The 25,915-nt window shown below is 44.4% G+C and overlaps 1 protein-coding gene across 1 annotated transcript in view; it reads left to right on the top strand.

Annotated features, from left to right (window-relative positions):
* Positions 1–25,915, top strand: part of LOC147693243 (uncharacterized) — a 56,795-nt gene that overhangs the window by 14,217 nt on the left and 16,663 nt on the right. The window contains exons 2-3 of the mRNA XM_086933642.1: positions 126–230; positions 18,333–18,437. Of these exons, the coding sequence (XP_086789768.1) occupies positions 126–230; positions 18,333–18,437 (210 nt within the window). The remainder of the gene's footprint in view (positions 1–125; positions 231–18,332; positions 18,438–25,915) is intronic.

Genomic DNA, 25,915 nt, shown 5'->3' with positions numbered 1-25,915 from the left:
GATTCAAGATGGTAGCAAGCTTAAAGTCACCATCACTCAAAAATAGAGCCAAAAACCATGTCAGCACAGATTACCTCCCATGTTGTACTTTATTTCCTCATATTGTTGCTATATTTCTGTTCTAGACCCTTGCCCCACAGAGTGTGATGCTGAGAAGGTTTGCCTGGGGACACATGAGTGTGTGAAGATGGACTGCGGAGGAAGCATGTGCCAGCCGACGCGTGCCACAGGTAACATTGTAATTGTTATTGTAATTATATTTATTTAGCACTTACTACCTCTGACGAATCATTGAAGTGCTTTTTCGGCAGTGGCAGACAACTCTGGAACCCAAAACGATCAATGGTGAATTATTACAGGGCAATATGAGTTCATTGAATGATAAACATGTGAGTCTGTTAGTTGGATTGAAGAGGATAATGGGTGATAGAGGGAAGGGGCTAGAAAGTGTTTATTGGGAGATCATAGAGGTAAGAAGAGGTGTGGGGAGATGGAGGGAGAAAGAGTCTCTAGAAATGGATTACGGAGATCAGTAGTAAAATGAGTTTGGGGATGACTCAAAGGAGATGGATTCATGAGGGAAGACTTTGCAAAGGGCTGTTTGGGAGATCATAGTAAGAAGATGAGGTTTGGTGTGATCCAAGGAGGGCGGGAGGAGGGGAGAGTCTAGAAAGGGTTTATTGTGAGATTGCAAGATGGCGCCGAAGAGGCAGGGGCGTTGCTTCAGGCGGGGTGTTTTGGGTGTTGCACCCTGTTAGTCATGGTATTTTGTGATAAATAATTTTGTACAGTTGGTTTTAGTCGGGTATGGTGAGGTGTCTGTCAGATTTCACCAAGAGTTTTTACAGACAAAAAGGCACACACACTCTTCCCCCCTCTCTGTTTGGAAAGGCTTCAAAATGTTGGTTATTTCACAGAATATTGTGTTTTCACTTACATAGTACCCCACCAATTCACATTCCTCTCCCTTTCCGCTGGCCCTTAAGCAGTGCGCCTGCTTGTCATATAATGCATTTTAATATTATGTACCGGCGTGATTGTTGGAAAATCTGAGGCGTATTCCCCCCAGTCTTACTGATCAAGCTACTCCTCTGCACACCTGCCGCGTCACTGCAATCGCGCTCTATTCGCGCCTCATCTCTCCCGGCCTCAAGGGTGGTTCCCAACCCCGCCGGGGGGCTGGCTTGAAACATTCTTTCATTATACTCATAGGCGTGCTCAACCAGAGGTCATCAGCTATTCAAATTCAACACAAACTGGGACTTGAAATATGACTACAATTTGATTATACCTGGGGCAGCCAACAGAAGCCCTGGACCTGGGTCAGCGGACTCGATAATTCTCTCGCCTCGGTGCCCACTCTGATCAGCGATCACACTCGGCAACTCTGGGCACTAGCTTGCCTCATCTTCACTAACGGCCCCACCAGACCGCCGGGGATGCCTGGTTTCACCCTGGAGATACCCATTAAGGGACCATCTCTCAGGGAAGCCAGGAAGGGTTTCTCAGCGGTCGAAGCGCGGAGGTACCCCTTCGGGAGTGATTCCAGCGCTATATAAGCACATAATTAATATAATTAAAGAGTACCTGACAACTAGGACTGTCGAGACCAGCAATATTCTGATCACCACACGGAATATGAAGTGCTATTTAGGTCATTCTTTGTATGGTTTCATATTCAGAATTCTTTCTAGAGTCTTTGTTCATCCTTAGGATAGAAAATGCCATAGGCGCACTTACAGCCTTCGTCCACGCAGTCTATTATGCCATAAACAACATTCTAACAAGGAGTGACTAACCCTTCTCTCCACTCTCTAAGCAAACCCTATCACTAAAGTAGTCAACTCTTCTCTTTACCAATCTTTAAACTTCAGTTAAAGTCTTGGCATACAGCTCATATATGCTCTTAATGCTTCCAAACGCTTGCCTAGGAGTCAAACTACACTAGGATTACTCTAGCTGCACCTTTCCTTCTCTCCCCCCACCACTGCCTTTCTTCCATTCACTTGTTAACCACATCTCTTCTAGTCATTATGCCACTACCAGAAACAATTCCCACGAGGTGATCTTCCTGTTCTCCCACCTAAAGCCTGCCCTGACTTCCATGCCTTCATTCAAGGTCTCCAAGCACAACCTGTTACCTGGTAAGGAAAGAAGAATGTCATGGTTTTGAAAGAGCACCCGACATTCAGACTCAATGGTCATTGGGTCTAATATCCTCAGTTCCATTTAGCTTGGAATAGCCCCAGAGGTCTCTCTACACTTCCTTCCTTGCCCTGCTAATAGCTTCCAGCTTCTCAGCTCAACAGATTCTTCACTGGGTGCCCCATAGCCTCGCTAGTGTCACCAACTAGTCCTGCAGTTCCTTACCTACAGCCTCAGGGCCAACACAGCTGGAAAGAATTCCATCATAGAGATACTGGGCCCTATTCACAAAGGTGAGCTTAGACATTTGGTCTAAACTTAAAACAAATGTCCAAGTTTACGACCTTGGGAATTCACAAAGGGCATTTACGAGTACTATCTTATTGTCTGCACCTTTGTGAATCGGGCCTAATGTGTCACTTCTCTTCCTTATCACTCGCCCCTATCAATGACCTTTCCGGTGTGTAGTGTCTTGTGAGTTAGTAATGATGGAACCCTTGTGGCTCCTGATGGGGAACATCGTTTACAAAGCTGTTTTTACACCGCAGTGCCTTTACCCCGCAGCTATTACAACGCAAGTCGTTACTACGAGTTTGCTGGATTGCGCTGTTGGATAAGGAATCTTGCAATTTTATATTCCAACACCTTCCCTACTGTTACGGGGACTGGTGTTGGAATATAAAATTATAAGATTCCTAAATCCACGCCCTCCAATGCAAGTCATTGTAACGACTTGCGTTGTAAGACTTGCGTGGTGAAGGCATGCGTTGTTACAACATGCGTTGTACCAACGTACATCCCTCCTGATGGACACCGTAGAACTGTGACGTGTTAGAGCGTAGTGATGTGAATGGAGGTTTGGAATGTTGAGCTCACGGTTACACGCAGACGAATAAATACTTGCTAAATAAACTCCATGTAGAGCATAGTAATTGGCGAGTACCCAGGCTGGGAAGGATGCTACATGGTGCACAGTCTCAGGGCCCTAGCACTTGACTTATCAGACAAAAATCCCCTCTATCCATATGACAATGTTGGCCTGTTAGCCATAAAGTCACTCTCTTGTAATGGCCTAAAAATCATAGCCGGACCTGCATATTCTTCCATGCTTTATTTGTAATCCTGATCCTGTGGTAGGACTTTCAATCCCCTTCTTTATAAATGGGATCTGACAATAAAAGTACAATTTCTGGCATCATCAGCTTGCATGCAAAATTCAGGCAGCCCAATACCGGCTGCAAAAACTTTAATTCACCCTTTTCCTCACTCACCACCTCAAGTAGTAAAGCATCAGAAAGTGAAACCATTTCCATCAAATCTATATGGAAGTCTAGTAAAGGTAGGCATCTATAGAGGCCCTTCATCTTTTTGGGCACCAGTGGCAGAGCTACGACCCAGGCCTCTTTGTCAAACAGCACCATCTGTCATTTGCACTTCCCTTCACAGTTGTCTTACTTACCACTATCAAATTGGCTTGGAGTGCAGCACCTTCTTAGACATGAATTTTATCTTCATATTTTCATAAAGATTGAATAAGTCACACAACAAACCCCTGGCATTAATCTGTGCACAAATAAATGTACCTGAAACTGAATGTCCAGCAATTGAAGATCCTAATGGTGCACAAGTAACAGCCAGAACTCTAATTTATTATCACCCTTTCCCATTTCCTCTCTACCCTCACAAATCTTCATTAGCCAAAGTACTTATATGTTTATATTGTAATTTGAAACAGAGCCCCACCTCCACAACCATGCCCAGACCTGAAATGATCCAATCATCCATGGGGAGGAAGATGGGTGGCAAGGGGTCATGCCACACGTCCTCACTTCATTTTCTGCATCACGTTGTCATCTACTACCTCCGCCTTGCCTTTTCAGTCACAAATAAGGAATCCTGACAGCTTCTATGAAACCTCTCCTCAACACCAGTGTTCTCCTGTTTGGGCATCTTGTCTACTTGTCCAATCATTTGCACAGCACGCTGATGCTCTTTGTCATGTTTGCGGTTTATAAAGCCCTTTAAACGAATAAATATATATATAATTAAGAGACATAGTATTGGTAAGAGTCCAGGTTGGGTGGTGCGGAATAAAAAGGTTCTTAATCATGGGACTGGTTTGTGGAGTGGCATGTAAAGGAAGACTTCCAACACACAGAAGTACAAATATTTTGATCAGAAGAAAAAATGTAAGTTGTCTAAAGTTTTCTGTTGTTGGAGATTGTTTAAAAAGTAAGCCTGGTTGGTTTAAATACACTAGAGTTATGATGTTGATCAACTGTTTCAAAATGCTATTAAGACAGAAGATGGACAAATTTCGAACAGATGTATAGCAGTGGTAATTAGATCAGTTTCACCTTAAACTTTACAGGGAAGAATTGATGGAAATGTATCTAGTGAGGTTGGTGGATCTCATGAGAGAATGGTGAGTGTTCATGAGAGTAGTCATGAGGTGATTTGTAGTGGAGGCAGGAGTAGCGGAAGAGTTGTCAAGTAACTCTAATACTTTTGGGATTTTGTGATTCCTCAAGACCGGCTTATTCATGACCATCTTCTATCCTAAAAGTGAAATTCTTTGCTATTGATTTTCTGTTTTACATCTTGAAGAAATTTCCCTTTTCTTGTTTTGATTTTATTGGTGGTGATTTTTGTAGTTCACTTTATTTTTGTATGCATTTTCTTGGTTTCTGTACATGATATTGCTTATTAAAATATTGATTATCGAAGGAGGAAGTATCATGGTTTGAGTTCTATACCTTTAATTTGGCCTTTGAATTATCTGAAAAGCATTTGATGATTTAACTGGTGCCTTTAGGAGTGGAAACAAAAGAAGAGAGTTCTTGGTGGCTACATCACATAGGTGCCCGGAACAGGCACACAGTTTTCGCTACAACCCAGATGGAGCCGTAGAATCAGGTACCAACCAATGTAGATGATTATGGCTCAGTGTGGCCAGTTCTCAACTGGTGGAAGCTAGTCCAAGAAGGAGCAGCTAATATAGGCTTCTTTGCAATCCACAGCTTTATGTTGCAAAATACAAACTGTGCTGTCCTGCTATGCATGGACAATCCCACAGGAGTCAGGTATGTACACCAGTCAGGGACAGAAATAGCAAAAGCATTTTGGGATTTCTGTCTAGAAAACAGTGGGGCTTATTTACAAGAAACTGATGCATCTCTGCATTAAAGCAGTGATGCGTCAGTTTCTGAGCAGCGGGGAAAGAAACCCTTGCACCACCATGGATGTGTGGTATTTACAATACCGCGCACCATGTTGCAAGGATTGACAGATGCGTCGGGTATCCTGGCGCATCTGTTGGCGCAAAAGTCACATATTGTTGGAGTTGTGTTGTAAGCCTGACGCAACTCCAGCAATGCTTGAGGGAGACCTATACGTAATACACAGCGTTGCTCCAAGCAGGCATAAGGTTTTGACGCAGTGGCGCAGTGAAACCTTGTAGATTTCTCTGGGTCACTTCTACAAGGTTTTCTCACGTGCGAACACCCACCCTGCATACATTATACCTGAGACAGGTATAACGTTGTGCAGGGGTTTACAAGGTGACACATCTGGCTCGATGCATCACATTGTAAATAGGTCGCAACCTGGCACATTGTTTACGCCGCTGATGAGGCTAAAAAGTGATGCAACGGCGTCGCAAAAGTATAGTAAGGTGCTTGTAAATAAGCCGCGGGATTTCAGTTGGGGAAGAATACCTCCCAAAGTTCTGCAGCAGATTCTTTTTCACGCCACTTGAATAAATATAGCGGTTGGAGACTAAATCAAAGGCTGTTCCAAGAATTGAACGGTTTCTGGAGACTGTTCTCCATAGATCTATTTCCCTCCGCACTGGAAGCAGAGAGAGGAGGTACCCATGATCTCCTCTCTATGGAGCGCTCAGCCACGGTATCCTCTTCTTCTAGAATTGCCCGCAGATATTCCTATGTGTGTTCCATCATTAGACAATGATTCACTTCATAAATATGGACAAGATGCTCCAGCTGACGTCCTGGAGTCTCGCGGCTCCTGACCTCATTTAACCCCTTCCCAGTGGGGCTAATGCCCCCGCGGTGCTGGGGGGGTGGTGGGGGCACGCACAGAGCTGCCGTGCTCATTACAAGCTCAGCTTGTCATGCAGCACGGTGGCGCTGTGCTCATGACCAGCTGAGCTAGTCATGAAAATGACCGTTTACATTGGGGGAATTATCCCTGCGTGTGAGCCCCGTCCTGCCATGACGAGCTGAGCTCGTCATGAGCATAGTGGCACCGTGACTCAGGACGAGCTCAGCTCGTCATGAGCACGGAAGAGGTCAAGAATCCTGGACTTCATGGACTGCACAATTGTCCAGAGTTTAAAACCCACCTTGAAGGCTTTGGTGAAGTTGGTGCTTGGAAAGCGCAATTATTGAAAATTATAGCAACATTATGCGAAATTAACCATAATTATGAGAATTGCATCTCACTCTCAAAAAATTACCTGAATAGTCCATTCAGGTAAAAACGCAACTCAAAAATGTAATTTAAATTGATTTCATGTTTCCCAAGTTCAAAACACCTCTGTTACCATTTGGAGCTATAATTGTTTGTTCAGAAATTACCCGAACTGTCCGGCAGAGTAAAAAATCTACCTGAAATGTTTGTTGACCGCCCACATTAAGGGAACTGCTACTCACCTCAACATTGTTGTTTGCATTCAGATGTATAGTTTTGTGCTCATAAATTACCCCAATGGTCTGCTAGGGCAGACAATCTACCTGAAATGCTGCATGTGTTAAAACAATTATCTAAACAGTACATTTTGTTAAAATGTCTCCAAAAAATGACACGGTTACATAATGGAGTAATCTTTGAAATTTATCTTACAATTTGGTTTGCAAAATATGCTTTGTGGTAAGGGTGCACCAGGTTGTTTTGGAAACAGAGGTCCTCTCACAAGGAACCATCTGGTTGCCAAGCAACCTCTATAGGTGGAAGCCGCTGCCCTCGTGTGATTGTGTTTTTAAACATAGAGCAACGGCCGAACACCCCAGCAGCGTCGTTGGCAGAGGAGGAGTTCTCAGAGCCAACCTTCACACCATGACAGGTGATACTGTTAGTCCAACTCTACCACAAATGAGGAAAACTTTGTCTGATGATGATGAGGAAGGCAACACCACTTCAAGGAGACATACGCAGGTGACACCATTACAAGGTATGCTCAAGCATGTTAGAGATATATTGGGGTTTCAATATCTGGACAGTCAAAATTAAGAATTTTTGTTACAATATAAGAGCCCGGCAGCCAGTGATCTTCCGATCCTTGAGATTTCTGAAGACATCCACTCAAAAGAGTGGAAATAAATAGACAAAACAAGTTTTCCACATTTTCTTTCAAAGAGGTATCCTTTGCAATCATTCGAGGAGAAGTTTCTCCAGATACCTAAAACTAATATTGTTTTTTCTAGTATGGCATCCCATCCTCCTTGCATCAGAAGAGGTGTCTTTGTCAGAAGCACTTGATAAAGAGGTGGACGCTTCAATTAAAAGATCTTATGTGGCATCAAATTTTGCCCTGTGTAGGCAACGAATGCAGCAGACTCCACATGAACACTGCTGAGGAACTATCAGCTCCTGTACAGGTGCCTTCAGGAGCAGAGGGATCCAATGGAAATATTGGTGAATATGGAGATTGGAGTGAAGTTTTGATCTGATGCGTCGTTTGATCCCCTCTGGTGCTCGGCAGGAGTTTCAATTGCAGCTTGAAGACACCTCTGGTGAAAATGATGAAGGGTGGAACAGGCTCAGAAAGCACTGATTCTGCGTTTGCCGATTAGTGGTGATCAACTGTTTTCATTTAACAACCTTTCACATCACTGAATACAAAGAAATTCTTTGTGCAGAAATGTTACAATCGGGCATTCCACAACAAACAGACCTTTCGAGGCCTGGCTCGTGGTCGGAGTGTGGCAGCAGGTGAGAATTCCTAAAAACAACTGCTAAATTCCAAACAACAGAAGCAAAAAGAACAATTGATGGACAGAATGCAGAGCAATGTCATGCATTCACCCCTGTACAGAGATCTGGGCCTAAATCCATCATTTGTTTGCTCATCATGCCTTTCCAGTTTGCACCCAGACATATGCAAATCATTCTTGACCCTGTGCCCAATGGGAAAAGTCCAGCCCAAACTGCCAGGTCGGGTCCTCCCTGGACTGGAAACAAGCGTCCTGGACCGGTTTCAGGGGTTTCACCCCTGATCAGCAAGGATAGCTTGATTCCAGTGGCATGGAGAGCAAAGGAACCATGTCTGGGCATACCCGTCTCACTCGGGGTGACAAATGCAAAAAAAACAGTTGATGGAGAGAATGCAGAACAATGTCATACATTAACCCCAGTATAAAGATCTGGGCCTAGATCCATAGTTTTTTTGCTCACTATGCTGTTCCAGTTTGAACCCAGCATTGGGCAAATTAGTCTTGACCCTGCACCCAATGGGAACAGTCCAGCCCGAGCTGCCAGGCCAGATCCACCCTGGACTCCAAACAAGCTTCCTAGGAGCGGTTTTGGGGTTTCGCACCTCATTAGCCAGGATAGCTTGTCTCCAGTGGCATGGAGAGCACGGGGCCCACGTCTGGGCATATACGTCCAGAGCAGATTATGCCCAGAAGCAGGTCCCTTCTCTACTTTGCCACTGGGTTCAAGCTAGCCTGGCTGATGAGGGCTGTAACCCTGAAATTGGTCCCAGGATGCTTGTTTTGGTTTAGGGAAGAACTGGCTTGGAAGCCAGGGCTGGACGGTTTGCATGATGCACAGGGTCAAGGCTGATTTGCATATAGCTGAGTCTGAACTGAAGTGGCGAAGTGAGCTAAAGAACGATGATGTATTCAACCCAGATCTGTGACTGGAGGTGAGTGTTACAAAAGTTTCAGTGCTCTGTCCTTCATCTCCTTGTGTTTGCTTTGTTCACCCTAACTTGGCAGGCCATTCTCACTTTGCCACTGGATTCAAGCTAGCCTTGCTGATGTGGGGTGTTACCTCGAAACAGGTCCTAGGATGCTTGTTGCTGGTTCAGGGAAGACCTGGCTTTGCAGTTTGGGCTGGACTGTTCCCATGAGGCACAGGGTCAAGACTGGTTCTCATATAGCTGGGTCTGAACTGAGGTTGCGAAGTGAGCTAAAGAACAATGATGGATTCAACCCAGATCTGTGACTTGGGGTGAGAGTCTGAAAAGTTTCCGTGCGCTGTCCATCATCTCCTTGTGTTTGCAGTCCAAACAACAACACAGCAACTTAACAAATGACACTCAATCCGATATAGTGGGCGGAAGAATGAGCCACTTTTTCATTTGTTGGCAAGAACTGGTCTTGGAAATAGACCCCAGGTTCAAGGAAGTGATGAAAAGGCAAATGATTTATTAGGGAGTGCAACCCTTGTACTCTGATTCCATTAATGGAGAGACAACGTGGTTTTTGTTCCATCTCATTTCTGGTACGAAAACCAGACAGCAAATTCCGCTCAGTCTTGAATTTGAAAAACCTGAACAGGTGCATCAATCTCATCATATTCAAAATAATATCTCTCCAGCAATATTATCCTTGCTCTGAGAGGGAGATTTGCTGATGACATTGCATTTGCAAGAAGAGTATTTTCACATCCTAGTACACCAAGATTGCCTTAAGTTTCTGTGTTTTGCAGTAGAAAGTGGATTTTTCCAGTTCAAAGTATTACCTTTCAGTCTCCCCTTTTCACTGAGTGTCTTTCCCAAGGTCCTAGCTCCAGGAGGGGCTCCTTTACACACCAAGGAATGTACATAGCTCTATATCTAGGCGAGGTGTTAATTGTGTCTTCTTCCTTTTCAAAGGCAGAGGAAGATCCTTCAGATGATATGCAAGATCCTTTAATCTCCAATAAAAGAAAAATCCCAACTGATGCCTATTCATCAAAAGAGGTTCATCAGAGCACTATTAGACTCGGAGAGAGCAATAGTCTTCCTGCCACAGGATAGGGAGAACAATCTACAGTTACATCTTTGTCAATGGTTGCAGAGGAGATCAGCTTCAGCTCGTGATATGGCTGAGAGTCCAATCGTGGAGGTCTTCTTACATGGTTACGCTTCATCAAAAACCTCTAGTCCAACATGTTTATGTGCCTGATCCCCAAAATCCTCAGATCACGAGGTGGTGATTCCAGTCTCTCCAGAACTATTTCAACTCCTTCAAAGGTGTTCTGCTCCAACTATCATAAAAGTGACAGACTGTAAACTTACCCCTCTAACTCAAATGACTCACGCCATACAATGGGTGTGATCAGGAAACTAAGTCCAATTGGTCCCACGAAGAAGCACTCAATTCATCCAATTGGAGGAAGTGGCTGCAATAGGAAAAGCTTTATAGAATTTTGCAACTTGTATGTTCAGCAGACCAGCCCCAATTAGGATGGAGAATTGCAGAATCATATATACGCAATCAGGGGGGCAGCAAATTACTATCCTTGACAATTCTGGCGAACAAGATTCTGACTTTGGCATAAATTAATCTTTTACCTATTTGAGCAATGCAGTCAATCTCCTGGCACGTTGTCTAAGTTACAATCTTCCCTCTTCTATAGAGTTCCATCACAGCCCTCAAGTATTTCAGATAGTGACAGACCTTCTCGTCCTCCCGACTCTGTACTTGTTTGCAAGTCCTTCTAATTCCCTTTTACCCGCATTTTGTATGGAAACCCTCTGCAGCTTCCAGGGCCCCAGGAGATACTGTATGCTTTTTCTCAGTTTCACTTATCCCTAAGGTTCTGTTGTAGAGAAGCGATGATGGTGATTCTTGCTGCCCCATTCTGCCAAAGAAACCTTGATATCCTTTGCTAACTCAGCAAGCAATATGACCCCATCTTCTTTTTCCTTTCAATGCGAACCCCCTATAATCTCCTATCTTGTCATTCAGACAGATACGTCAGATAAGACTGAAGACCTGGAAATTGAGGGGACTGGATTACAAGATCTAGATTGTGTAAAGAAGTATCCTGTAACATCCAGGCAGTAAAGAAGAATTCCTCCCTTCACACATATGCGAAACATTGGAAAACCCTTTGATGCTCTTGCTTAGTTCTCAACCTGTGTTAATCAAGCCATATAAAATTTGGGATTTTTTTTGCCAATGGCCTAGTCTCTTCAACATTATCCTCTCAATGAGGTGCCACTTTTTCTTGTAAACAATCAAGGGGGTCCTGTCACCCATTTTTTGATTGTTCATAAAACTCTTAGAAACTTTCCATGTAAGGAATCCCGTTGTTACTCCTCTGATTTCTCATTAGAATTCTTTTACAGTTTTTGAAGGTTTGCATAAGGTTCCTGTAGTAATTAGTTAGCCTACCATCCCCTTCTATGATGTCAGTTCCATGGTTACAGAATGTTAATATTTGAACACCAAGGTCTGTTGATTCATTCCCTGGAAGGTTTGGAGAAGAACGGTCAATAAACATAGAGCTCTTACACTCTCTTGCTTCTGTGTAATCACTACAAATTTGGCGACGAGTTTGACCATTCCACTTCTCCACCCATATGTGCAATGCAAGAGAAACAATTTGATGCAGAAGGCAGTCTATTTGTAGCTAGACACAGGTTCTTCACTAGAGAACAACAAGCGGACTAAAGTATTGTGTCGTATGTGGCAGCCATGCATATTCTGGCATCAGAATGCGAGTTTGAGCACATCACCTCTCAGCTGATCAGCGATCAGGTTGTAGTGCATTATAGAGACAAAAAAGTTCAGGAAAGTTGTTAACTTTGAAAAATCCATCTTTGCAAGAAACCATTACCATTGACAAAAGCATAGAGTCATCTCAGAAAGCTTCCAAAGAGTTGAAACCTGGCAAAGATGTTGCGTGGGCGGTAAACCAATGCAGAGATCAGGGAGTAAAACAACAATGTGAGCAGAGGGGCAGGACAGACACAGCTTCCAGACCTGAGAAAAAGATGGGTCAGCAAAGAAATCTGCGCACAGAATTTGGGTTCCCTTCTCATTACCCGAACACTCGATTCTGTCCAGCGTGTTATGCCTTCTGTCACAAATGTGGCAAACAAGGGTACTTTGCCAAAGTGTGTGGTTCCAGCAGCAGTGTCAGTACTGCTTACACTGAAGATAATAAGGGTGACTTGTCAGGGGAGGTGGTGAGTTCCATGAGTGATTTGGTTGTTGTGGTCAAGATGAGTCTGATGATTTTGTGGATCCTGTGGTTGATTTGGTTGTTGATGGGAAGTCTATTCAACTGTTGGTGGATTCTGGTGCACGTATGACCATGATCACGGCGGAGTTCTTTGATAAAAATGGGTGGACAAATATCTCAAAGCACCAGGCAGAAATCCTGTATCCTATGAGGGTAGGAAGATTGAGTTAAAGGGATTTTTTGGAACCAGATTAATTTTTAAGGACAGGTGCATTGGGGAGGGCTATGTGGCAAAGAAAGGATTCAACATATTGGGGTGGTATTACCAGGGTCTTTTGGGCATGACCCTCAGACCAGGCACTAAGGAACAAGTGTCGGTGGTGAATGCGCATAGTCATGGGGAAGGTCTGACTGTGTGGGCCGATAAATTCAGAAGTGTGTTTGATGACAAAATGGGGTGTATCAAAGGGTTCAAACATCTTATCAGGATGAAGGACCAGGCAGTTCCAGTCAAGCATAAACTGTGCAATATGTCCTATAGTGTCCGAGATGATCTCTCTGATGAGCTTAAAAGGATGTGTAAGTCTGGAGTTATTGAACCGGTTGAGTCTTCCTTATGGATGTTTTCGCTGTTTGTTGGCCACATGAAGAATGGGTGTCTCGGGGCGTGCATTGACTTGTGCAGTCTGAATAAGGAAATCTGGGTTGACTCGCATCCTGTCACCTCATTGATGACATTATTTCTAAGTTTGTTGGTGCTATGTATTTTTCCAAGATAGACATATCCTCCACATACCATCAGGTGGAATTGGGCGCTGTTTGTAATCATTTGACTGCTTTTGTGTTTCTGGTGGGGACCCTTCAATTTAAGGGAATGCTATTTAGGCTTTCCTCTGCAGCCTCAGTATTTCAGTGCATCATGGAAACGGTCTTGAAGGGGGTTGAGGATACGGTGGTCTTCCAAGATGACATTCTGGTTGCTGGGGCGTACAGAGCATCTCATGACAAGCCCCTCACAAAAGTACTAAACAGACTTCAGGAGGGAGCATTTGTAGCTTAAATATGTTTTTTAGGGGAAATAGATTGAGGATTTAGGAAATCGTGTATCAGGTGAAGGGATTGAACCAAGAGAAAGTTTCATTGAGGCCATTGTAAATGCCCCATGCCCCAGGTCTAAAGATCAGGGGCCAGATGTACGACCCTTTTTTGCAGTCGCAAACAGGAGATCCTCCAGTTTGCGTCCGCAAAAAAGGGTAATAGCATGTACGAATGCTATTTTGCGAGTCACTGACTCGCAAAATAACATTTGTGACTCTCGCTAATAGGAAGGGGCGTCCCTTCCTAATAGCGAGTCAACATGCTATGTTCTAATGTTTTGTGGCCACAAAACACTTGCAGTTTACCACCTACTACAAGTAGATGCTAAACTACTCGCGAAGGGGAAGGGATTCCCAGGAGACCCCTTCCCCTTTGTAAGTATGTGGGAATAAATATTTTAGAGCAGGCAGTGGTCTCAAAGACCACTGCCTGCCCTTAAAAAAATGAAACTGAAAAGTTTAATTTCTCGTTTTTAAATGCATCTCGTTTTCCTTTAAGGGAAATATGCTGCATTTGAAAAAAAAACTGCTTTATTAAAAAAGCAGTCACAGACATGGTGGTCTGCTGACCCCAGCAGGCCACCGTCCCTGTGAGTGCTAGCCATTCCTAAAGGGGTCACAAATTGCGCCTGCCTCATTAATATTAACGAGGCAGGCAATTTGCGACTCCATTAGGAATCGCAAACAGTGTCTGAGAGACTGTTGTAACTTCCAATTAGCGAGTCGCAAATTGAGAGTCACAAATGCGACGCAATTTGCGACTCGTAAATTGGCGGGTATTACATCTGGCCTCAGGTCTCTTCATTTTTTGGGTGTGTGTGAATTTTACCCTAAGTTCATTCCCTACCTTGCTGCTACAACTGTCTATTTGAGAGTTACTGAAGAGGAAGGTCACCTTAGTATGGGATCAGGTGTGCCAGGATGAATTTGTTCGCATTAAGCAACATGTCGGGATGCGCAAGGTTCTCACCCCTTTTGATCTCCACAAACAGTGTATCGTCTCGGTAGATGCGAATTCAGATGGTTTGGGTGATATGATCATCCAGGTCAAACATGGAAAGGAACATACTGTCGGGTTTGCCTCTTGGGCACTACGGCAGAGTGCGAATAACTACTCTGTCATTGAAAGAGTGTTGCTGGCATGCTGCTGGGCAGTTGAAATGTTCAAGTGCTTTCTGTGGGAGAAGACTATCAAGTTATTGACCAACCAGAAGGCGCTCATTCCCATTCTTAATAGGCATATTGTCAAGGAGCATACCCCAAAGATTGCGAGATTGAGTTAGAAGGTGTTGTAATACAGCTTTGAAGTGGAAAACAATTCGGGAGGCAGAAACACGAGGGCAGACTTTCTCTTAAGATCACCATTACCTTTGGGAAATGGGGAGCAGGTTTGAAGCGATGAAGATGAAGAGTGTTTGATTGCAGCTGTAGATGTCTGCAGTGTGGGTTGCTTTTCTGAACAGGAGTGGTTGGATGCCATGCAGTCTGATCCGGTTCTCAAAAAAGTTAAAGAACACATTGTTCAATGTTACCTAAAGCATTTGAATGGAGAACTTAATGCCAAGATCGCTGTTAAGCTCACGTTGGAGGGTGGTGAGATGATCATGCGGTGTGAATAATTTGTTTTCCCTGAATGTTTGAGGTCACGCATCATTGATGCTGATCATGAGGGGTATCTTCAGAAAACATGTAACAGAAGGAGGATTCTTGGAGTCTATTGGTGGCCATCCATGGATCGCCAGGTCGATGATGTTGTCAAGGGGTGTGTGATTTGCAGTACCAGTGACATGGTGATCATCCTCCATGTTCAGGTGGTGGAACTTCCCAGTGTTCCATGGATGGAATTGTCTATTGATTTTGTGGGGCCTTTCAACGCTTTGCCCAATAAGTATAAGTTTGCTTTGGTGGTAGCCGACTACTAAAGCAAATGGTGGGTATCCATTTCACGGTTGTTCCCAATACCCAAGAGGTCATCAGATTCTTTCAAAGTCTGTTTGCTAGGGAAGGTTTCTTTAATAAAATAGTGTCTGGCAACAGGGTGCAATACACATCAATGGAGATGTCTGAGTTTCTTTCTCAATCTGGGATTTGCATCGCCATGTGGCTCTATATCATCCACAAGCCAATGGTTTCATTGAGTGCATTAATCACATTCATGTTGAGTGTGTGTAGTGGGCTATTTCCAATAGGATAGAGGTCAAAGAAGCAGTGCAGAGCATTTTGAGGGCACATCGCACTACTCCCAGTCAAGCAGTGGGTAAAGCCCGTTTCAGTTGTTACGTGGGCGAGTCGCTACCTTTGACATGTGTCCAGCCTGGATGAGAAAATGGGATTTGCGTTTCAAGGTTGGATCTTGTGAGGATGTTGTGAATACATCACCCAATACTACTTATCAAGTGTAACGTAAATGTGCTCAGGATATTTGTAGTCTGAATATCAAGGTTCTAGTGGGTAACTGGGTGAGAAATAAATAACATCCCAAGGTGGCCAAGGGTCAAAGTTCAGTCCCCCCTGTAAGGTGGATGCCACGCCACGCTTTGCTGTGAGTCAGTGGGGGGAGCTGGTGGAACCTCTCCTGGATTTACAAGATTCCAAGACTTGTGGTTCAGCAATTGGGTCTAGAGAGTGGTGCTGGATCTTCGGTGTCAGAAAACCTTTAGAGGGGGCGTGTTGTTCCAACGGCTGTGGGGGGTAGTGTTAAAGATGTGCATCGAGGGTTTTCTCCTGAAGCGGTGGGAAAAGTGTTCCACCTAAGCGTTTGCATTTTAAAAAATTTGCACATGCAATGTTTTTCAGCTGTTTTTCCTCTTTGCCTTTTCTTCTGTTTCTCCCTCTCTCTATCTTGGGGCATGAGGCATTCACCATGGCATCAATCAAACCTTCTCTTGGTTCAATCCCTTCACCCGATATACAATGACCTAAGCACTCGATCGATTCCACCCCAAGCACACATTTAAACTTGTTTCTCGGTAGTACATTTTTCCCCTCTTTTATTCCCTCAGGGAAAGAAAGGAGATGTTTAAATTTGTTAACCTACCATCCCTTCTATGATGTCAGTTCATGGTTCCAGAATGTTGATGTCTGAACACCAGGGTTCGTTGATTAATTCCCTGGAAGCTGTGGAGAAGATTGGTCAATAAACATAGGGCTCCTACACTTTCTTGCTTTTGTGTAATCACTACACTTCCCTTTAAACCTCTAGACCAAGATGGTTTTACCAGGGTTTCTGTGAAGGCAGCATTCCTCATTGCAGGCAACTTTATAACAATAATGGGGGAATTCACATCTTCGCTGATCTCTTATTCATATTTACAATCAACCTTTCATTCTACAAAAGAAAGCATTCTTCCTGTTCCCCATGCATCTGATAACATACCTTCAATACTGGATGTTAGAAGCCCACTATTAATACATTTGAAGAGAACAAGTGAATTTATAGCTTCTCAGTCTTTATTGTGTCCTGTGGTACTGCCTTAAAGGGAAAAAGGCTTCAACTTCCACAGTTAGTAGGTGAATTACACCAGTAATTTCCCTGTTGTAAATTTCACTTGAAATTTACCTGCCTGGTAATGTGTTGGCAAGATTGACCAGGGCAGTATCTGTATCATGGGCTAGGCACGTGTGTGTTTTGCTCCAAGAAATATGTAAGGCAGCAACATGGGCGAACACTGGCACTTGCCTAGTTCATTGTAAATTGGAGATGTTTTCCAAAGCGACAGACACGTTTGGTTTTTCTGTTATAAATATGGCAGTGATGTTATTTTTACAAACACATTTGATTTTCAGCAGCATATAATTGTGTCTGTTAATTCTTTGCTTTGGTACATCCTCACTAAGTAATTACTGTAATAAGGAGGGCATAGGTAGGGTTAATGAACCAAATGACTTACCAGAACTCTTAATTGCCCATAGGATAGTCTTCCTCGTTATATAAAGATCCCTCCCTCCCTCCATTCCTTCCTTTGACACAATTATATTGGTGGGAGAGATCTTTATGCACATGATGTGATATTTAAGAAAGTTCGCGTAACATAATGCAGCAAACCACCTTTATGCACTGCAAGGGACTGCAGGTACCTGCCTCAGGCCAAAGCAGGCGCCTCCGCACCATGGCGCAAGGGCGCCTGCGCTGAAGCGAGGCGCAAGGGTGCCTGCGCTGTATGGAGGAATCTCCAGAGGTATTTTCCTCTCTTCTGCAGAATGCAGCACATGTAGAAAGAGGGAAAAATAAGAAGAAATAAACATGTTTCACCTCATTACGCATCCCCTGGGGAGCCATAGCATTTTGACGCATTCCCAGGTCTACCACTGATGGTCAATCTAGGAGCGCCCCCCTGGGTCAGAGGAACGCAAGACAGCGACTTACATGACTTCAGATTTATCAAGCCACACAGAGCCATGCGAGGTGGACAGGCGTGGCTTTGGTAAAGCTCATTATAGGTTTTGCAATACCCCGCACCCCCTGGCATGGTGCAAGGGCGACGCAAAAACATTGGTACATATGCCTTGCCGTTTGTATTTTAATCAAAGTACAGGAAAGCTTTGGTAGCGTCCTGTCAGAAGCAGGAGGAGCCTCAGTAAGTAATAACTATAATGAGAAGGACTATCCTAAGGCTAATAAAGATAACATGTAAGTAACTTGGTTCAGTTGTGTTTGAGGTCCAGGTGCAGTAGCAATGGATTTTGATCATAGGATTTCTGCAGAGCCGAGCTCTCCTGATGTGGCTCCTGAGTCATTGTTCATCCTGGTGACTTCCTGTTGTGCACTTTTGATACTGAGAGATGCACGAAGTCAAGAGTTCGATGTCTCACGAGTCGTCACTCTTGACACCCTACGTCCTCTCGTCCTCTGTTTTCTTGATAACTATTGGTGTTCAGTGCAGAACATGGATTTGTGGTTCATTCTCTGTTGTCTAATCTTCCTCAAGTGTTGCTTGTTCTCTTTTCCAGACCCCTGCCCCAAACAATGTGATGCCAACAGGTTTTGTCTCGGAACCCATGACTGTGTGCCGCTCGACTGTGGAGGCGCGTATTGTCGGCTAAAGCCAGTGGCAGGTAATGTGTCGGCTTCTGACTTCTTTCTTCCACGCCAAGCCTGCTCTCAGTGATTGAGACAGCAGTGTGATGTGAGACTGTGTTGGTGTTCAGTGACCCACTCCCACACAGACACATACACATCTCTCATGAGTGGGAAATTTGTTTCTAAAATTCAAATACATTTGAAGGGATAATATGAATGTACAAAGATTGTCCTATCTTCACAATTCTTTTGAGCTTTTCAAGGAGGCAACCCTGCTCAATGAGGTGCCCTGGTGGACAGCAGTCTGTGAGCTCACTGTAGGTACTCTGGTTTGGTAAATGTTTCAACAAGACACAAAGCTCATCTTGTCACATGTTACACCCAAATGAAGCCCCCTTCTCACTGGTTTCTAGTGCTGCTGTCATTCCACAGATTGTGGGGTCTTACGGATCGCAAGAGCACAGACTGTTTTTGGTCTTGTGGTTCCTGAACACGAGGTTAGGAAGGACCTCTCCTCTCTTGGCCGTCTCCTCCTTGACCTCACTGTCACAGCATCAACAAGCTTTCCTTTCTTGGACAGCTTTACAGGGTACAGATTCTCCACAGTTGGATGGGTTTACACACTCACATACCCTTGAGTCAGTAACTTATTCAAGACCCTGTGAATGTAAACAATACCCTGACTAGATAACTGTATTTACAGGTAAGTAGTGCAAAGCAGCATGTGCACAGCATGTGTTCTGTGACCTGTGCAGGTCTTTGAGTGACACTGGAAGCTCAAGTCCAGCTCAGGGTAAAAGGGCCGTTCACAGTAAGTCCAGTCTCAGCCATGTGTGTAAAGCTGATCTTCAGCAGTCACTTAAGCAGTGTGCTGGCTTTACAAACTTAGGGCCCGATTCTTACTTTGGTGGATGGGGGACTCCATCACAACACAACATCACAACAGATACCTCATTCATCTTGTTATAGGGGCATAGGATATAATGCATTTGTAGTACAGTGGACGGAATACCCGCCACATCTGTGACAAAGGGATCCATCTGTCAAACTCCAAATCCGGCCCTCTGTCCCCATAGGGTGAGGGCAGCTGAAGCAGTCTACACATGAGGGATCACAATACATTCATTCAAGCTCTTGGTCTGTTAGTTTGTGTTATTGTTTATCATTATATATTTTTAATTTGTTGCTGTTGTGTCGGAGTACTGTGTTTTCTATTATTGTGTTGCTGTATTGTTCTTCTTGTGAGAAACTGTGTGTGATGTTGCTTGTGTTGTGTAGTTTGTTATTGCTTCTTCTGTCTGTTGTATTGTGATAGCATCCTATTTAACTCAGAATAACTCACTTCATATGCTTTTCTTTAAGTCTGTGCACATTTATTAAGTAAATATAACAAATTGTGATTGCACAAGAAAAAATACAAAGGTCTCTCCTTGATGGAAGTAGGCAATGGATACTTATTCCCTCCACACTCATTGACATTTTATAGATTTGTTCACAAAGGCATCAGTGGAACATCAGTGGCATTTAATGCAATGTCGGCTAGACCGTTAAGAAGATCTATATTTGAAAAATGAAGAGACGAAGACTACTCGACTTGTGATTGATTTGACAAACTTTTGGTGTTGCTTTTAGCTCAGGATATATCTTGGTTTCTTATTATGTATGGTACTGATTTATCATTATCAGTTTGGTCGTTGGTGGATGGCCATCACCTTATCCTTTGAGCTTGCCATATTGTATATATAGATTTTTGTCACAACTCAGCGCAATTATCACCCAGCCATCCGACCTTGTGCAGCAGATTCTCAGTTTGTCTGACATCAATCAGGAGTTCATTCCACAACCGCGAATCTGCAGAGCCAGATGCTCTGCTCCAGACCTGGTTTTTCTAAATCTAGTTGTTCTCACCAGTATTGATGTTGATGAGCGAAGGTTTCTAAATGGAATATACCAGGTAAATTTGCTCTGCAGTGGTCTTAGGTCCTATTCCGTGTGTAAAGACAATGCAGAGTGATTTAAATTGTATTCCTTTTAGAATCGGTAGTCAATGAAGATCCTTCTGGGACAGAGACGTAGAAGTCCCACGATCTCTCTTTAAAGCTAACTAGGCAGCTATTGTTTGAATTCTCTGCAGTTTCATTATCACAGAATTTGGTGCTCCCAGTAGTAGAGCGTTAGAATAGTCTAACCTGCTCAAGATGACACTCACCACCTGTGTCCTGGCGGAAGATTACGCATTGTCTTAGATGGAATTAGTGGTTTGTCTGTGGGGGTAGGCCAGAAGTCGGCTGGCAGTGGGCGGGATATTTTGTTTGCCGTACAGAACACAACTTCTGCTTTGTCACCATTACATTTTAAGGAGCTGTCTCTAAGCCAGTCAGCAGTTCTTCGCATGCACTTGTGGAATATATCCAATGATACTGCTTGATTCCCTTCCATTGAGAAGACAAGTTGCGTATCATCCGTGTAGTTCACTAATTCTATTCCATGAGATTTAATATTAGGAATAAGTGGGTGCAGGTATACGTTAAATAGAATCGGACCTATTACCGAACCCTGAGGGACCCCGTGCTGGATGGAACTCTTTCTGGATACAAAGGGAGGAATAACCACTGCCTACTGTCTGCCCGACAGGTATGACTAGAACAAGTTCAGTTCCATGCCCTTAATTCCAACTTCCGTAAGTCTCTTTAACAGAATGTTGTGATTGACCTATCAAATACAGCTGACATATCCAATAACACTAATATGACCAATTGGCCGGTGTCAGCTCGCATTCTGAGTTCGTCTAGGACTGTCACTGAAGCTGTTTTGTTTCCATGCGCAGGTCGGAACCCAAATTGAACCTCATCTAGCAAGTGGTTGTCTTCTAGAAAATATGACAGGGTTTTGCTAACTGACTGCTCCAGTATTTTTACCTGGTAGGGTAACAGGGAGATAGGCCTGTAGTTCGATGGGCATAGGGTATCGTGTGTGGCTTTCTTGAGTAAGGGGGTCACCATTGCCTGATTCCAACAGTCTTGGACCACTCCACTACTCAATAATTGGCAAAGAAGGTGATGTCAGCCAGCCACATGGTGCTAAGAGCAAATGCCTCAGGTGTCCTATGTTCTATTAGATTTTCAGTGATAGAAAGAAATATACCCCATAAAAGATGTTAAAGTGCAGCATCTCAGATCGACATCATTATGTGATAACCATACATTTAGAGCACTTTCACTAATCATTTCTTAAAACAGCACTTCCAAGCTTGCTTAACCATAAGACTGGCAGCACGCGAGCAAGGAAGCTTATCAGAAATCAGTGAAAGTATACAAAGCAACACTGAAACATACCAAAGCTTCCCATTACGATACACGGACAAAAAACTCCACCAACTCAACAAGGGAATCCTTCCTTATTGTAAAAGAGCTATTGAAAATCCCAGCTCCTTCACCCCCGACCACTCCCCTGTAGACCGAAGTAATGAACTAGCTACATACTTCAATGACAAAACCGCCCGCATCTTAGCCTCCCTTCCGCCTCCCCGTCTACCATGCCACATGGACAATGTAACTCCCACCAGTCAGTCAGGAAGCAGCCTGGGCCATCAACTAGCAATGTTTAGGGCAGTTACTTGGAACGAGGTAGACTCAACCATGGCCAAAATGAAAAGCGGTTCACCTTTGGACCCCGCACCCATTAGATTTCTTAAAACCATAGCCCCAGCCATCGTGCCCACGATCACGGAGCTCATAAACAGCTCGCTCGCCCAAGGCTCTGTCCCTTCTAGCTGGAAGAGTGCAGTAGTTAAAGCACTCATAAAACAAACACAGCTGGACCCTGACGACATGGCAAACTACCGGCCAATTTCACTCCTTCCTTGCATTAGCAAGGTGGCCGAGAAACTGGTCAATGGTCAACTGTCACAATTTCTTGAGGTAAATAACATCTTACGGCAATCCCAAACTGGGTTCCGCCCTGGCCATGGCACAGATACCGCCCTTCTTGCAGTCATCGAGGAGGCAAGGCGCATTTTGGATTCAGGAGGGTCAGTGGCAGTGATCCTCCTGGATCTTAGTGCAGCCTTCGACACAGTCAACCATTGTGTCCTACTCCATCGATTGGAGGCAGCAGGCCTCACAGGGGCGGCGCTCAGGTGGATAGAGTCCTTCCTCACTGGGCGCTCGTTCCAGGTATGGGATGGCAACTACCATTCGACCACCCTCCCTCTCACGAGCGGGGTCCCCCAGGGGTCGTCTCTAAGCCCCACGCTCTTTAATGCCTATATGGCCCCTCTTGAAGATGTGGTTACCCCCTTCGGAATTAAAATAGTGAGTTATGCTGACGATACTCAGCTGGTCGTCTCCTTATCCCAACTGGACGACCACCCGGACAATTTGGCAAACTGCCTCACGGATATCCACAATTGGATGTGTGAATCATCACTGAAATTAAACGGGTCAAAGACCGAAGTTATGCTCATGGGCAAGCAATGGGCAACTATCCCCTCATCGGTCTGGCCAGACGTGTTCGGGGAAACTCCCACCCCAAAACAAGAAATTAAGACCTTAGGAGTCTGGCTGGAACCCGAGCTCTTGATGAGAACGCAAGCATCCAAAACTGCAGGAACCTGTTTCGGGCTGATGCGGTCCACCCGCAAGATTCTCCCCTTACTCCCACCCACGTCGAGAAAACTCCTAGTCCAAGGCTTAATGCTGGCTCGGTTGGACTACAGAAACATGGTATACCTGGGAGCCCCTGAAGCCACCATGGCTAAACTTCAACGCACACAGAATGCAGCAGCCCGACTACTTATGAACCTTCCCTCCAGAGTATCAGCCAAACCAGCAATCAAAGCCCTTCACTGGCTGCCAGTGCGCCAGAGGGTGGAATTTAAGGCCATGTGTACCGCACACAAATTGATGAATGGCGTAGGCCCCACGATCCTCAGTGACCTGGTTACTCCGTATAAGGCCCCCAGATCCCTTTGATATGAGAATGAGCGGCTGGCCAACATCCCCAGGTACAGGAAGACACGGACCGGTGGCCGACGATTCTCCGTGAAGGCATCTGCCGGGTGGAATGCCCTTCCCCGTACCCTGAGGCTGGAACCTAGTTATCTGACCTTCTGAAAAAAATTGAAAACGCTCCTATTCCCAAAATAAAGTCCCTACTCTCCCTGCTCCCCCCTCCTTTGGATATTACAAACATTATAGCGCGGGGATGCCTTCGGGTCACCAGGCGCTCTACAAATCGTTAAAAAAAAAAAAAAAAAATAGGTCTCTTTTTCCTTAGATCATAAACAGCACTGTGATTGCTTATCCCATGTTGTTAACACTTCAAACTGGTTCTCTTGGCAGACACACATAAACTGATGTCTAGTGTTATGTTACTTTGGATCAGTCTATTCATATAGTGCTCATTCAGCTAATAGAATGCCCTTGAGGTGCTAACATCTTTATCTGACCTGCTTCCTCATTGATGAGTAAGTGCCTTCTGTGAATCCCAAAATGAGTAAGTGCCTTCTATGAATCCCAAAATGAGTAAGTGCCTTCTGTGAATCCCAAAATGAGTAAGTGCCTTCTGTGAATCCCAAAATGAGTAAGTTCCTTCTGTGAATACCAAAATAGTTGTAAGTTTAGGATTTTGTCTTAAGTTAGTTCTGCGAATCGGGTCCAAAGAGACCCAAGCCTTTTGTAAAATCCAAGCAACAGGTAGCGGAAGGAGCAATCCCAACCTGACTCGTTGGTCCCAGCTGATCAGAGTTACCACTTAACCTCTCTTTTTACAGTATGAAACAGTGAGCATGAATCGGATACCCCGAGGTTACAGCTTCCCAAGTGCAACTCTCCCACTTACACTTTGTCCTGAAAAGTGACTGAGGTGGCTTTAAATTCAATGAAGTGGGGAAAAACTCCTGGCCTATATCCCATCCCAGGCAACTTGCTGTTCTAGTACTATGGACTAGTGGGCATATCAGCAAGGCCATGCGATAATTATCGCTAAGCGCACTTAGCGCTAGGATAATAATCGCAGGCTAACGCTGGTTCCTATCGCAGAGATAGCGTGCTATCAGCAACGCATATCTCCAATGCGATAGGAATCCGAGTGTTTGCTGGAAAACAGAGTGATTATCGCTGGAAATCCAGCGATAATCACACTGTGACCGGCTATACCTTGCTGATAGGGCAGGGTGTTCTTAGCCATGTAATCCACCCCCAATTAGATTACATGGCTAAGTCGGATTACAAGCAGGCGTAAGGAAAGTAGCAATAACCTTGGTTAGCGCTACTTTTCTTATCGCTCCGCGTGTTAGCAAGCAGCTTGATAATTGGAGAAATGTTAGTTAGTGACATTTATCCAGTTATTTCGGAGAGGAAGGCCCACTCATTAGAGATGCAAAGCTGGACGTTGCTGTAACTGGCGTGAAGTCAGCAAAACACGCAATAGCGTTTCTTTGCTGATAAGGCGATAAAATTATCGCCGATTTTTGCCCGAAAATGAACGCAAAAGTGGCGATTTCTTATCGCCACCTTGATGATATGCCCCTAAGTGTTTAGATTGTCAGCCATTTGCTGGAAATATGTCATAATAAGAAATGGCCATCTATCTGTGGCCTTCATTGATTTTAGGGTTGCATTCCATCTAGTCCCTAGGAAACTTCTGGGGGGGTTGAGACAATACACTATGCCTGAAGACCCCTGAACCATTCTATTGAATCTCCACTCTGACACATATGTTAGGTGGAATAGCCACAGGTTCCTTACTGATAGGAACCCTATTATCTGTGGGGTTAGACAGGGGTGTGTATTAGCTCCTGCCCTATTTTGTTTGTTTAATAATAGCCTGGTGGGGTTGATGAAGAGTTGTCAACGTGACGCTCTAAACTTGCTAATGTCCGCAATCCTTTGCTGGTGTTTGCTGACACCCTACCTCCATCACGCACCCCTGTGGACCTACAAATCTTGCGGGGAGAATTAGAAATATTCGGTGAAGCTATAGGACTTCAAATCAATGCAGGGAACACAACGTTCTGCCCTTAAATGCCTAGTGTTCATTAAAATCAAGATGGAGGTAGCTGGGACCCCGATTGTGCGGGCTAGGAGAGTTTTGAATACCCAGGGGTGAGACTCTCCTGGAGTACCCAACTGCAAAAGAGCAAAGAGCTTGGATCTTCTGCTATCTTAAAAAAGTGGAGACCCATTTCCAGTAGGGCGCTTTCACTGACTTTGAGGTGGATCTCTGGGGATACAGTGACACTATCCCGTTAGTACCTACCGCAAATAGATGTTTATAGTATATTGCTTAGTTTACTTACTTAGTAGTACCCCAATATTACTATTAAGATTCGAGCCACTTAGCGAGGAGTATGTGCTGGGTACCGGGGAGCAGGACAGTAAATTTGCCATTCCATTGCTTAACCTCCCCCCAATTAAAAAGTGGACACAACGAGCCATACAATTGAACGCCATATCCGTGAAGTTCCATTTGAGAGCTGTTAATGGGCGTACATGTTCCGATCTCAAAGGGG

This window comes from Lissotriton vulgaris, chromosome 8 (genome assembly GCF_964263255.1).
Source record: "Lissotriton vulgaris chromosome 8, aLisVul1.2, whole genome shotgun sequence".
Lineage (NCBI taxonomy): Eukaryota > Metazoa > Chordata > Amphibia > Caudata > Salamandridae > Lissotriton > Lissotriton vulgaris.
This window is presented reverse-complemented; position numbering and strand designations above follow the sequence as displayed.